General features: G+C 57.2%; 2 protein-coding genes across 4 annotated transcripts in view; both read right to left on the bottom strand.

Moving 5' to 3' along the window:
- Nucleotides 1–10: 10 nt before the first annotated feature.
- SPOUT1 (SPOUT domain containing methyltransferase 1) lies at nt 11–6398 on the bottom strand. Its single transcript, XM_045846419.1, has 12 exons — nt 6339–6398; nt 5741–5786; nt 5315–5443; nt 3925–4084; nt 3619–3708; nt 3458–3507; nt 3135–3265; nt 2103–2175; nt 1923–2021; nt 1318–1420; nt 1003–1150; nt 11–145 (listed from the first exon to the last, which is right to left on the bottom strand). The coding sequence occupies exons 1-12, from the start codon at nt 6372–6374 to the stop codon at nt 77–79; spliced, it is 1134 nt and encodes a 377-aa protein (XP_045702375.1). The 5' UTR covers nt 6375–6398; the 3' UTR covers nt 11–76.
- Nucleotides 6399–10926: 4528 nt separating this feature from the next.
- KYAT1 (kynurenine aminotransferase 1) overlaps nt 10927–12755 on the bottom strand; it is a 29526-nt gene continuing 27697 nt past the window's right edge. For all 3 annotated transcript variants that reach the window (XM_045846425.1, XM_045846423.1, XM_045846424.1), the window contains 5 exons: nt 12656–12745; nt 12351–12537; nt 12164–12243; nt 11550–11636; nt 10927–11454 (listed from right to left, as the gene is read on the bottom strand). In XM_045846425.1, the coding sequence (XP_045702381.1) occupies nt 11389–11454; nt 11550–11636; nt 12164–12243; nt 12351–12537; nt 12656–12745 (510 nt within the window). In that variant the 3' untranslated portion in view covers nt 10927–11388. The remainder of the gene's footprint in view (nt 11455–11549; nt 11637–12163; nt 12244–12350; nt 12538–12655; nt 12746–12755) is intronic.

The following is a 12755-nucleotide window of genomic DNA, read 5'->3' on the forward strand; positions in this document are numbered from 1 at the left end:
TGTGCCTGCCCCGGGTGACCCTCAGGAACCCTTGGCTTCCCCACGGCTTCTCTCCATCTCGTGCCTGGCAGAACCTTCAGCTGTGCTGGGCGCCTGCCTGGGTGAGGCCCGGCTGCAGGGCAGCCAGGGAGATGAGGATGGCTTCCTGGAAGGAAAGGGCAGCAATGGGCTGGGGCCTGCTGCCCTCAGCAGGGCCCTGGGGTCAAGGATAGGCCCAGTGTCACCCTGCCGATCTGCCACCGGCTGGCAGAATGCCCTGCCATGGAACGGCCTCACCTCCCAGCTCCTCAATCTCCCCCTCTGTAAAATGGGGGTGATCATGGTATTATCTGTCTCCTACTGTTGGGTTCGGGGTCAGGAAGTTCTCAGCACTTGCTATAGGTATCGGAAGGGTGGGAGCTGGGGTTTCTGCTGGGAGGGTGTAGCTAGCAGCCTTGCAGCACCTGGCCCCAGCAGGGCCCTTGGGGACAAGCAGACTGAAGCAGGCCACCTGTTTAGTCACCATACTTGGAGACGGGTCCCCAGCACAGACTCCACAGGCACAGCGATGTGTGCTCAGCTCAGAAGCAGGGCCGCAGGTTCTGTGCGCAGGGCTGTGGCTCTCCGCTAGCTGCATCCTGTGCCCCCAGGGGAGGCTGCCCTGTCCACCACGGTCACACCCGGGAAAGTGGAACACTGACCATACAGCAAAAGACATGGAGGCCCAGAGCAGGGGCGGGGGAGTCTCCTGGGTCGCCCAGCTTGGGAACCACTGGATGGGCACCAGGACCCAGGAATCTTGACTCCCAGCTCACTTGTACCCTGTCCCCGCCACAAGTCTGCGGTGAGAGAGGCCAAGGGGTGAGGGGACCATCTCCGGGGAAGGCTGGCTCAGGGCAGCCTCGGGCAGGGCGGGCCGCAGGGAGAGTAGCAACCCCCCTTGGATAGACCCCAAGGTCCTGGCTGGCGGCTGAACCTTGAGAACGGCCTGGGGCCGGAGGCGGGGAAGGCGGGCTGGCTCACCTCTGTGCGGATGGTGCGGCTGCCCTGGCCGGGGCAGGTGTTCAAATACAGATCGAAGAGGACACTGGGCTCAGCCACCTCCAGGTTGGGGTCAGCATCCACTCCAGCTTCCAGCCCCTGGAGGCCCCCGAACACCACGAGAGCGTGCCTGCCACCCGTGGGTGTGGGGGGGTAACCGCTGGCTGCTCATCCAGGCCACACTGAGAGCAGCCCTCCTCACACAGCGGGGGCCGGTCTCCAGGTCTGCCCCCACCAGACTGGCCCTCTGCTCTGCTCCCCGCCCCTGCCCGGGCCCCTGCCCCAGGCTGCACCCACCTGAAGCTGGGAAGCTGGGCGGAGGCCACGTCCGAGCCTCGCTCTGATGTCCCGATCGTCAGGTCATACCCGTCCTGGAAGGGGGCCTCAGCGAACACCGCGCCTGGGGGTGATGCCAGCTATTGTGGGGTTCCCACAAGCCCCAGCTGCTTGGCTGTGCGTGTGCATACTGCGTGGGGCGGGGCGTGGGGCAGAAGAGGGCTCGGGAAGGGAGCCCCCCCAGGCCCTCCTCCGTTCCTGCAGAAGTGGGCCCTGATCAGGGAGAGGCCACACGTGTGCTAGACTGGGGACACCAGGCAGAGGATGGGCAGGTAGGAAGGAACTTCCAGAACATACACTGTACCTCTGACTTACCCGGCCCTTTTGCCCCCAGTCACAACCCCACAGCAGATGTTGCTAATCGATCGTGAAACAATACTTTCCCTGGGAAGCCTTTAAGGGCATCCAGGCCCAGGGCTCAGGGAGACCACGGCCCGGAGCAGGAAAGGCAGCTGCCCAAGGACACAGAGCCAGCTGGCAGGACAAGGACTTTCGGGGCCAGCAAGGCTCTCTGCGGCCTGCCACATGGGAGGAAGGGGGTTCAGGGGAAGAAGCTCTGTCCTTACTAAGGCAGGAGGCCAGGCGAACTGTGTAGCCCCAGTAGAGACCAGCTTTGGTGCGGGGGTCCTGAGACGACACGACTTTTCCACGGTAGGTCTTGCTTTCTGGAGGGGGAGGAGAGAGGCTGTGAAGACGGGGTGAGGGGACGAGGAGGTGCAAGGAGTAGGCTCCGAGCCCTCAGATACCTGGGAGCTGCTTCTGGGTCAGTCGCACAGTCACCCGAAGACCAGGTTCCAAGTTCTTGTCAATCTGCACCTCCTAAGGAGAAGCCAGAAGTGGGTGCCGTCCCCCACACGACCAGCAGAGGTCACTACTCTCCCAGTCGTGGGGGAAACTGTGGCTGGCAAGGGATTTAAGGGGTCCAGGCAGATCAACCTTTGCCCCCACACCTGGGCCAGACCTGCTCCCAAGACAACATTCCTGCAAAGTGACTGTCCCAAGACACTGGTCAAAAATGAATGCTCTGGGCCTAGCAGAGCTGGAAGTAAATGTCAAGAATAGACAAAATCCAATTTTCTACATTTTGGTGGCTGCGCCACTTGCTAGCTGGAGTGACCTCTCAGGCTCTATGAGCCTCCGTTTCCTCATCTGTGAAAGGAAAACGTGCCATGGACAACAGCTGTTGTTACGCTGCGCAGGGCCTGGTGGGAAGTGGATGCTGACTGCGTGGGGGTGGCAATGGATCCCCAGCGGTGTCTGCGGTGCCGATTCTGAACTCGGGATGGGGCGCGCCCTTTCTCTTTTGAGGGGTTCTTATGCTTTTCTCCATTCATGTGTTTCTGGGTGGTCCTGGTCTGCATTCAACCAGTTATTTCTGGTCTGCTCTTTGGAGGGGAGGGGACCCCACATGTTTACATGTCTCCGCTCTGACTCCAAGACCTGAGAGCAGACAGGCAGCAAACAAACGCTCTGCCTCATGCTGGGGCGGCCCCAGAGTGACTCTGAACTTGGGTTTGCAGGGCTTTGTTTTGCTTGTTCGTACAAGGACCATTTTCCGTTGATTTGCTTTTTTTAAAAAAAAAAAACAAAAGTAAATTCGCTCCTGATTTTATCCACTGAGCCCCGATGTAAACACTTCTGTGGCCCAGATGGGCATCAGTGCGGCACTGGTGGGCAGAGGTGCCTGGGTCCCAGGCCCCCCACGCCTGCGCCCCGCCTGCCCTCCATCGCCGGGCTGCTCCCAGGAAGCGTGGTTCGACCCCCACTCCGATTCCCACCTTCTTCATGCCACAGTTCACGAAGGAGCCGCGGCCCGGCCGGGTGGGCCGGTCCACCACCATGCCCTCTCGGAACTCGGACTCCTCGTCCTGGCGCACGTGGTGTGGGCTGTCCAAGGGGTTCAGCAGCCCTGTGGGGGGGGAGGGGCCAGGAGTCTGGGCGGTGCAAAAGCACATGAGGTTGTGGCAGGGAACCCTGGCCCAAAGTCCAGCTCTGCTACAGACTTGCTGTGCCTGGGTCTGTCTTCCCCACCACAGAGCAATTTCTCAGGGTCTGGGGATGATCCATGGGAAATGGGGGTCAGACCCCCCGCAAGCCTTACCTGCAAACTGTAGGTCCTGGTGCTTGGGAAAGAATGCCTTTCTTAGGTACCTAGTAAAGGACACGGCTCTCAGGAAGTTCCCAGCCAGGCCACCTCCTGCCTGACCAGCCCCTCGACCTCCCCGCCCTCACGCTCAGGAAGTCTGCCCTTCACCCCCTTACTGTGGACACTCGAGGTACTGCAGAATCCGGGCCAGCTGCACGCACGCCTGCCCCTTCTTGCCGACTCCCCTGAATTCCCCTTCCACAGTCCTAGAGAGAGAAAGATAGGGCTCAGGGGCCTACTGTACCCTTCCAGAGCTCATCCACCCAATCTGACCTGCGAGTGGGCCCTGCTTTGCAACTCCACCCATCAGGGTTACCATGGGGGGCATCTCAGGCAGGGTTCTCAGCCCACGAAAGCTCAGGCCGATGCCGGTGGCCTCCCTTTTTCCCTGATCCCCAGCACCCCGCGGGCTGGCCCCTCACTTGGTGTCTTGGCCCTCTTCATCAAACACCACGATCTCGTCCACACAGAAGATGGCACAGGCTCTGGCAATCTGGCCGGCCAGGTAGGTGCGGAGCTCGGGCGACTGCGCGTTGTCAAGAATGGAGCCAGGCAAGGCCACGCTCAGAGTGTAGGGCCGTCCTGGGCAAGAGGGGGTGGTGTTCACGGTCAGTCTGAGCGGCCAGGCCCATGCTCTCCCCTCCTTCCTCTGTCCCCAAGGCCCACGGTCAGAGAATCTTCCTACAGGGAAGCATTTGAGTTTACCGAAATAGATCCAACTCCCCTCTCCGGGCCTCAATCTCCCCAAGAGGAAAACGAACTCTGTTCTGTAAGGCTCCCATGAGCAGGGCGGACCACTGGGCAAGACCAGGGAGTGGTCAGAGGCACTGGCCTCAGTTTACATCCTGCCTCCACCCTTTACTGTCTCAGTTCTCCAGCTGTCCAGATGGGGGTGATAATGACAGCTATTACCTATTATTAGTGTCTTTTACATGTGCACATTTACCCAATAACCCTAGGAAACTACGATCACCAAGAGGTGGGGAACCTGCAGCCCAGAGGTCAAACACGTGGCCCAAGGTCACACCAAGGGCAGAACAGCTGAGATGTGGACTCAGGATGTCTGGCCCCAGAGGGACAACCACACCCCCTCTCTGAGTCGTCCAAAGGGAGCCACATGAGACAACGCCCATAAAGGGCTTCCCTGGTGCCTGAAACAGCGACATGCTCAGTTGCTGTCCCCACTGTCACCATCATTACTGGCAACCACTGGGCATACAGGGTATGACAGGGCCGCCAGACACTCCAGCGCTTCAGGTCTGACCGGAGGAAAAGCTGGTTTGTTAGGATAGTCCACATGCACGAATCCAGGACACAACATGAGGTGGGAAAAACCAAGTCCAGAAGCACACGGATAAAGTGGTCTCACTTTTTAAAAACTGTGTCCCTACATCTCTCTACATGTATTTAAGTGCGGATATATAACATAGCCTCTGGAGAGACCTTCACTGCAGTGTTTGCTGGCTTTTTCCTTTCCCCGTTACGGTTTTCTGTATTATTTGGGTGGTTTTGTTTGAAGCATGAATAATTTAATGAGAAAAAAAGGCACTCAAAGTAATTCAATGAAAAATGCAATTAAAACACAAAGTGCTCAATAAAAAATTAACTGTCATTACGAGGACGAGGTTCTGGAGGCGTAAAGTTATACGGGATGCTTGCCATCCTCGGGCTTGAACCCACCTGAGCAGGAGGTTAGGACCCAGTGTTCTGGGCCTCGGTTGTTCCATCTAGACAAGGTGTCTAGACCCACCGGTCTCTAAGGTTCCTTCCAGACACCACGTGCTCTGCCCGCCCGGGGCCCCGTCTGCTCACCCTGGTCCTCCCTCTGCGCCGCGGCCTCCTCCTCCTCCTGCTGGCGCTTTGCTTCCTCCTCCTGCACCCGCTGCCGCTCCAGTTTTTTCGTCATCTTAAGATCCTTCCACTTCTTCTTCTCCTCTTTCTCTGGACAAGAAGACACCCCAAGTGGTGGAGATGAGAGGGACTTGGAGGGAGAGGGTCTTGGCGAGGTCCAGGAGACAATGCCCTCTCAGTGGGGTCAGGGTTCCCACTCAGGTCAGGCCGGCCTGGGAGCCTCCTGTGGTTTCTGAGCCCTTCCTTCCATCTTGGTGCCGTGAGACCCACAGGGGGCAAATCTGGTGGCTGTCCCCAAAGTTTAATTGTGCACTGCTGCAGTGGCCTCGGGTGGCCTGGGGAAGGGTGAGCATGGACACTCCCCATAACCCCCAGCCCCTTACTTACTCTGTTGCTTCCATTTTCGCCACTCGACCCTTTGACGGTGTTCGCCCTAGAGGAATAGGAAGAGGTATAGGAGTGAGGCTGAATGGTCCCATTTGAGAGGCGGCCCCACTTGCTGCTGGGAATCCACACACAATGCTGCCCCAAGAGAGCATCAGGAGGGCAGGGACTTGCTGTACCCCAGTGCCTGGGACCAGGCATGGCACATAGTAAACACTCAATAAATTGCCGAATGAGTTCCCACTGGAGAGAAGAGGACACTGAAGCGCAGATAGTAGTTAGGAGAGATATGCCACCAAAATGCTCGGGATTGCGAGGAGGGTTCCTCCTCCTGAATCCAGGCCCCCCACAAGGGGTTTGGGCAATGGGTCACCTGACGGTATCCCGGCTCCGACTCAGGCCCCGGCTCCCACCTCTGGTTCTCCTCCGGGCAGAGGCACGCGCAGCCACACGCATGCTACACCTTAGGACTTCCGGCCTCGCATCAGCGACAAGCAGGGAGCGGGGGGCACAGCCCGGCCCAGACACGGGCCCCCACGAGGCTCGTCCTCAGGCCATCACCCCCTGTTCTGCCCCAGGAGTCCTACCTCCAGCCACCTACCGGGCCGCAGGGCCGCTTCCTCCCGCGCTCCGCCATGTTCGCCACTCGCTATCGGCCCCGCCCCGCCAATCAGACTCACTCCTTCCGGCCACACCTCCCCCGAGTCGTCCAATTGCAGAGGCAATGGCGCGAGGGGGCGTGCCCTAGGTTCCGAGAGGTAGCGCGCGAGAGCCGGCGGGGTCCTGTTCCGCAAGCGGGGAAGCCGGTGCGTAAAGGTTGATGGTGCTCACCGCCCGCTGTTGTCCAGGTAGGCAGCGGTTCGGGTGCTGTCCTGGACCCTTGGACCACTCGAGCCGCCCTCCGGCGCTCCGGTTGAGCGCGACACTGAAACCTCAGTTTAGTTTTATACGTGGGGACTCTGGCTGAGAACTTGAGTGTGATTCAAAGCTGGAAGTGACCTGGGAGATCATTTAATCCAATTCTTTTATAGGTTCGTTCATTTACTCTTTTTAAAAAAGATTTTATTTTTAGAGTGGGGAAGGGAGGGAGAGAGGGAGAAACATCAGTGTGTGGTTGCCTCTCGCACGCCCCCTACTGGAGACCTGGCCCACAACCCAGGCAGGTACATGCCCTGACTGGGAATCAAACCTGCGACCCTTTGGTTCGCAGCCCGCACTCGATCCACTGATCCACATCAGCCAGGGCCATTTACTCCCTTTTGATTAATAGACTTTATGTTTCAGAAATTCAGTTTCACTGAAAGTTGAGCACACAGTACAGAGTTCCCATTTACCTTTATCCCCTGGTTAACATCTTGCCTTAGTGGGTGCATTTGTTATATAGTTAATGAGCAAATGTCGATGCATTACTATTAAGTTCACTGTTCCCATTAGGGTTCACTTTGCGCTGTGCATTCTGTGGGTTTCGACGAATGTGTAACATTTGCCATTACAGCACCGCGCAGAGTGGTTTCACTGCCCCAAAACCCTCTGCGCCCCACCCGCCCCCTCCCGAGCTCCTGGCAAACACTCATCTTTTTCACTGTCTCCATAGTTCCGCCTTTTCCATAACGTCACATAGTTGGAATCAGACGGTATGTGGCCTTCTCAGACTTCCTCCTTTCATTAAGCAATATGTGTTTAGGTTTCCGCCACGTCTCAAGATTGGATAGCAAATTTCTTTTTATTGCTAAATGCTACTCTGTTGTATGGATATGCCTCAGTCTGTTTATCCATTCACTGTTTGAAGGATATCTGGTTGCTTTCAGTTCTGGGTAATTACGAATGGAGCTGCTATAAACGTTCGTGTGCAGGTGACGTGAATTTTGAGCTCATTTGGGTTAAATAGCTAGAAACCTGACTGCTGGATCCTACAGTAAGATCATATTTCACTTTGTAAGAAACTTCCAAATTGTCTTCCAAAATGGCAGTAGCATTCTGCATTCCTGACAGCAATGAATGAGATACGCTTTCTTTTTTCAATGAATACATTTGAGTTGATTTCATTCCATTAGACAATATTTATTTTGAGGCAGGGCCTATTTTGAGGCAAGAACTCCCTGTGCTCACCACCAGGGACACCATGGTAAGGGAAGTAGACACTGACCTGGAGCAGATACTGATCTCTCTCGTAGAGGAGAGAGTCATTTCTAAGTCAACTCCTGTGTTGCCATTACAGGGGTTGCGTTATTTCACCGTTCGCCCCTAAGAGAAGATGTAGGGGAGATCTACCATCTCAGGCTGGCTGAGGTTACTCAGTCTGTCTAAGATTCTGAACCCCTGTAGAGTCACAGACTTGAGTTCTGGCTTGATTTTAGATTATCCTTAAAGCTTTATGTTCACTGTGGACTGGATTGGATCCTGAATTTTTCCAGAGAAAGTGTCTGGTTGCAACCCACTGAACTGGCGTTTCATTTTTCTACCCTTCTTTTGTTCTCAATAACCTAGGAGTTATTGAGAACAAAAACTGCTTTTTCCCCGAGCCTTATGCTTGCAGGCTGCAGCTAGACGACATGATGTAAACTTTGGAGAAACTGTCGCAACAGCTCATGCTTGGGGGGGTCTTGGTGATTGAAGCTGTGTAAGCCACAGAGAGGATCTGCTGGAGTGCTGACGGTATCATCAGGGACCTGGGAGCCGCAGACCGGGAGAATCGGCTGTATGGTCCCAGCCTGCTTTCTCTGTGGCAAGCTAAGCTTTGAGCCTTGCCTCTGGAGGTCTTCCCAGCTGGCGGCCCTACAGACGCAGAGCCTGGTTTGCGGTTTGCTCTGATCGTTGACCTTTGTTTTTATAAATCTTATCAAATACTGATGTTATGGAATTTAAGCTGTGTCGTCGGCCGTTTGGCCCATTCTGCTGCTCGAGTTCTAAGACTCCGACAGACCACCTTCGAGTCCTTGGCATGTAGGTTCTGAGACAACGGGACTGTTTCAGATTCCTTGTCAGGTGAACAGGGAAATGTCTGTACTGTGGCCAGCTCATCAGGGTTTGGGTCCTGGGGGACATAATAACAAAAGTCACTCTTTATTCTTTGTCTCATATTAGGGTGTCCTGACCTGCTGCTACTTCTATGGTTGCTATCATCTCTGCTGGTAAACGGAACACCCAGAATGCCCTTTCTGAGGTTCGGGAACCGTTGGGGAAGAGGTGGGGTGTGTGGCTGAGAGAGGGCCACAGTTGAGCAGACCAATCTTCATCTTATAAGCTAATCTTCCCTCTTTAAATTTTTTAAAAAGTTATGGATTTTTAGAGAGAGAAGCATCAATTGGTTGTTCCACTTATTTATGCAGCCATTGGTTAATTCTTGTAGGTGCCCTGACCAGGGACCGAACCCGCCACCTTGGTATATATTGGGACAATGCTGGAACCAACAGAGCTGCCTGTCCAGGGCTAAACCTCCCTCTGGACTGAGCCTGGGCCCGGGTGCCCTGGTTCCCTAGAGACTGAGGAATGAACCAAAAGGGGGAGGGACTGTCGCAGAGTCGATGCTGGGGTCTCTCTGAGTCCATCCAGTTCCGGCCTCTGTTGTTCCCATGGCCTCAGGCTAACAGCTCCTTCGTTAGACCTGCTGAGCGTCAGAGGGGTTCTGCAGGGGGCTTGAGTTTTCACACACAAAAATAGCCCCTCCCATTTTTCCTTCCCCTGGCATAGAAGAAGCCTGGACTCTACTTTCTTTTTTCTAAAGATTTTACTTATTTATTTTTAGAGAGAGGGGAAGGGAAGGAGAAAGAGAGGGACAGAAACATCAATGTGTGGTTGCCTCTCATATACCCCCAACTGGAGATGTGGCCCGCAACCCAAGCATGTGCCCTGACTGGGAATCGAACCGGCGGCCCTTTGGTTTGCAGGCCAGCACTCAGTCTACTGAGCCACACCAGCCAGGGCTGAACTTTACTTTCTTAAGATGGATTTGGGGAACTTCTGTGGCCCCCAGCTTCTTGAGTTGTACCTTCTCCATCAATAAGCCTTTCCTTACTGAGGTTTTGAGTTTTTGCATTTCGGAGTGTTGGGCACAAGGACTCCAGATTGTAACACAGAGAGTGAGGTCTTGGGGGCCCGGGGGTGGGGGGGGCACAGGGCCTTCACACCCTCTCCGGGTGCGCCGCCTCCCCGCACACCGGTGTGCTCACCGGTGCAGAAGCTCTGTAAGACTCCCGGGTTACGTAGGACTTTATTACAGATGCGCAGTCAGTTAAACCATTGGCCATGTGACCGAACTCAATGTCCAGTCCCCCTTCCCTCCCGGGGGGCCTGGGGTCGGGACTGAAAACTCTGACCCCTCATCCTGTGTTCAAATGGACTTGTTATGAATCACAAAAGACACTCCTATCACCCAGAAATTTCTAAGGGGTTTAGGAGCTCCGTACCCCTAAACCAGCTGCAAAGCCCTGATGTATGTTATGAGGAACCGGTGGAACCAGTAACACAGCCCTGACGTGTGTTATTTTATAGGATGACGTATGCCGATCAGCCCACCTGACTAGATATATAACAAAACCCATGGGCTTGCTATGCAAACGCAACTTCAAGACCTGTCCCCGGCACCACCTTCCAAGCCACGCAGGAGCTGTCATTGCTTGCCACTGGGGTGCCCACCCCCCGGATCAAGCCCCACTCCGCCTCTGCCAGCTGGATGGCCATGGGCTGGTCGCCTCACCTCCAAAGTGGGCTCCTCGCTGGTGAAGTAGAGAAGCGATCCCGGCCTCAGTGGGCTGTCCGATGCGGTGCTGGGCACCCCAGTGCCCCGCACGGGAGGGCGCACGATGAAGACTGGCTGCTCCCCTCTCCTGTCTAACCGGGTGAGCCCTGGCCTCCTTGCCCTGGACTCTGGCCCCCACGGGGTGGGACTATCTGTATCTCCCCCCTCGGACACTCCAGTGAGGCCCCCATCTTCTAAACACACCGCCCCCGCCCCCCCAACCAGTAACACATACCATCGGAGCCTTGCTTCTAGGCACTACCGTTGATGGACTGTGACGCCGAACCAGTCCCACGTCCCCGCCCCCCTCTGGGCCTCCCTTCACTCTACCCCACAGGGCACACTCGGACGACCAGGGGCTCGGACCTGAGGTTCACTGAGGGCCTTCCCCTTGGGCTCAGCTCCCATCAGCGGTCAGCACCCGTGTGAAGCACAGTGAAGCCAACAGAAGTTTGAATACCTTCAAATTTTATTACGGGCAGACAGTACTGGCTACATCCCAAGGTCAAGTTTAGATAAGGAAAGGCAAGGTTGCCGGAGCCTTGGCTGGGGCCGCTGCAGGGCTGGGGTCAGAGCTGGGACTCCAGGCCAGTACACCGTCGGGCTGTGCCCAGTGAGTCCCAGCCAAGTCTGGTGAGGCCAGAGGGGACCCAAGAGCCTACAGCCTGACCGAGGGAGAGGCCCAGGCCAGGCCTCCCTCACCTCCGCCCACAGGATGGTGGGCGCCGTGGGGGCTGCTCCTGACTCCTCCGGGACTCAGAAGGAGGGCTCTTCCCTGGGGCCATCCTGTGTCACAGAGGAGGGGCTCACCAGTACCCTCTATCCTCAACCTGGGAGTGACTACACCTCGGACCAGGAGCCCTGCGGAGCAGGCAGGGACCGACCAGGCGAGGCGGGGGCCGAGGGGGTGACGTCAGGCCCCGAGCTGCTCCTTCCACTGCTGCAGCTTCTTGTCCATGGCCTGGAGGGTGGATTCGTTCTGCGCCGACACAGACCAGTCCCCGTTTCTCCCTGCACGGCCAGCGGGCCTCGGGAAGCTGGGGCAGGCCTTCCCACCCCCACCCTGTCCTTTACCTTCACGAAACAGAAGCGGATGTAGTGGTCAAACTGCTTCTGATGTTGCTTGCTGTAGAAGAAGGAGACCGGGAGGGCCACCAAGCCCTGGGGGAGGAGGGAGCCCAAGTCTCAGCAGGGCCTCGCGGCCCAGCAGGCCTCAGCTCCCTGCGGGCACCGAGGGTCCGAGGTGGGGGCGGGGGTGGGGAAGGAAAGTTGCCTCAGTGCGGCACCTCCCAGGGCTATGTCAAGGTCAGAGGGAAGGAATCCCAGAATGTCATCCCAAGTCCCTCCTGTGTATAGACGGGACGTGGAGGCCAAGGAGGGGAAGGGGTGGTCAAGGCAGAGCCGGAGAAAAGATAAGCCTTAGAATCATAGCTCCAAGCTGGATGACCTCACAGCGAATGGGCCAACTCCTCACTGCACGGATGGCAAGATCGAGGCCAGGAATTCTGTCCTGCCGGCCCACTTGGCACCTCTGTGCAAACTAAACGGGCTCCCCGTTCCTTGAAACGGGTGCAGCCCTGCGGCAGGGCCGTGGCAGAGGCTGGGCTGCGTTTTGGCCCATCAGCACCGGGGAGCAGCACGCAACCTGAAAGACCACACGCAGGGGCCCAGGCGCAGGCCCAGCCCACCTTCTCCTTGACCATCCACTGGATGAAGCGCTGGTCGAAGGGCTTGTCTTCTGCACCAGGCAAGTCGGGAATCTTGTTCCCTGGGGGGCGGAGGCCATGCTGAGCTCGAGACAGCCCCCCTCCCCCGCCTCCGCTCCCTCCCCCCCGCCCTGCCAGTCCCCTGTCCCGCCCAGCCAGTCCCACGCACTGAAGTCCGAGATGTCTGCCACGAAGAAGTAGCTGCCCTGCGGGTTCATGGGCCGCAGGCCCACCAGCTGCACGCTCCGCACCATGTGGTCGCGGCGGCTCTGCATGTCCCTCGGTAACTGCACGAAGTAGCTGCTGGGCTGGCCAAAGTGCTGCTGCTCCCGCTCCAAGCTCTGGGCGACTGCGGCCTGCGGGGCAGGGGAGGGACCAGCGGCTCTGGCCAACCTGCCCCTGGAGCCAGCCTGGGCCCGGGCCCTCCCCTGCCCCCTCAGTATTACCGTTCCGTTCCTGGGGGGTCCCCCTCACCTGCGCCTGCGTGGGACAGTGATAGATGGAGTTCTGGTGCACCGTGCGCAGGTGCCTCAAGAGAGTGTCTGGGCCTAGGACCCAGCCCACCTGGATCAGA

Source organism: Phyllostomus hastatus, unplaced genomic scaffold (assembly GCF_019186645.2).
Source record: "Phyllostomus hastatus isolate PE091 unplaced genomic scaffold, TTU_PhHast_1.1 phas_contig_495, whole genome shotgun sequence".
Taxonomy (NCBI): Eukaryota; Metazoa; Chordata; class Mammalia; order Chiroptera; family Phyllostomidae; genus Phyllostomus; species Phyllostomus hastatus.

Bases quoted from the DNA above. Each gene is read 5' to 3' on its own strand.
- SPOUT1 (XM_045846419.1), bottom strand. From the start codon at position 6,374: ATGGCGGAGCGCGGGAGGAAGCGGCCCTGCGGCCCG. The intron at 5,444-5,740 runs GTAAGTAAGGGG...CTTCTTGTCCAG, and splicing joins GCGAAAATGGAAGCAACAGA to AGAAAGAGGAGAAGAAGAAG. The intron at 1,421-1,922 runs GTAAGGACAGAG...CATCACCCCCAG, and splicing joins TCGCCTGGCCTCCTGCCTTA to GCGCGGTGTTCGCTGAGGCC.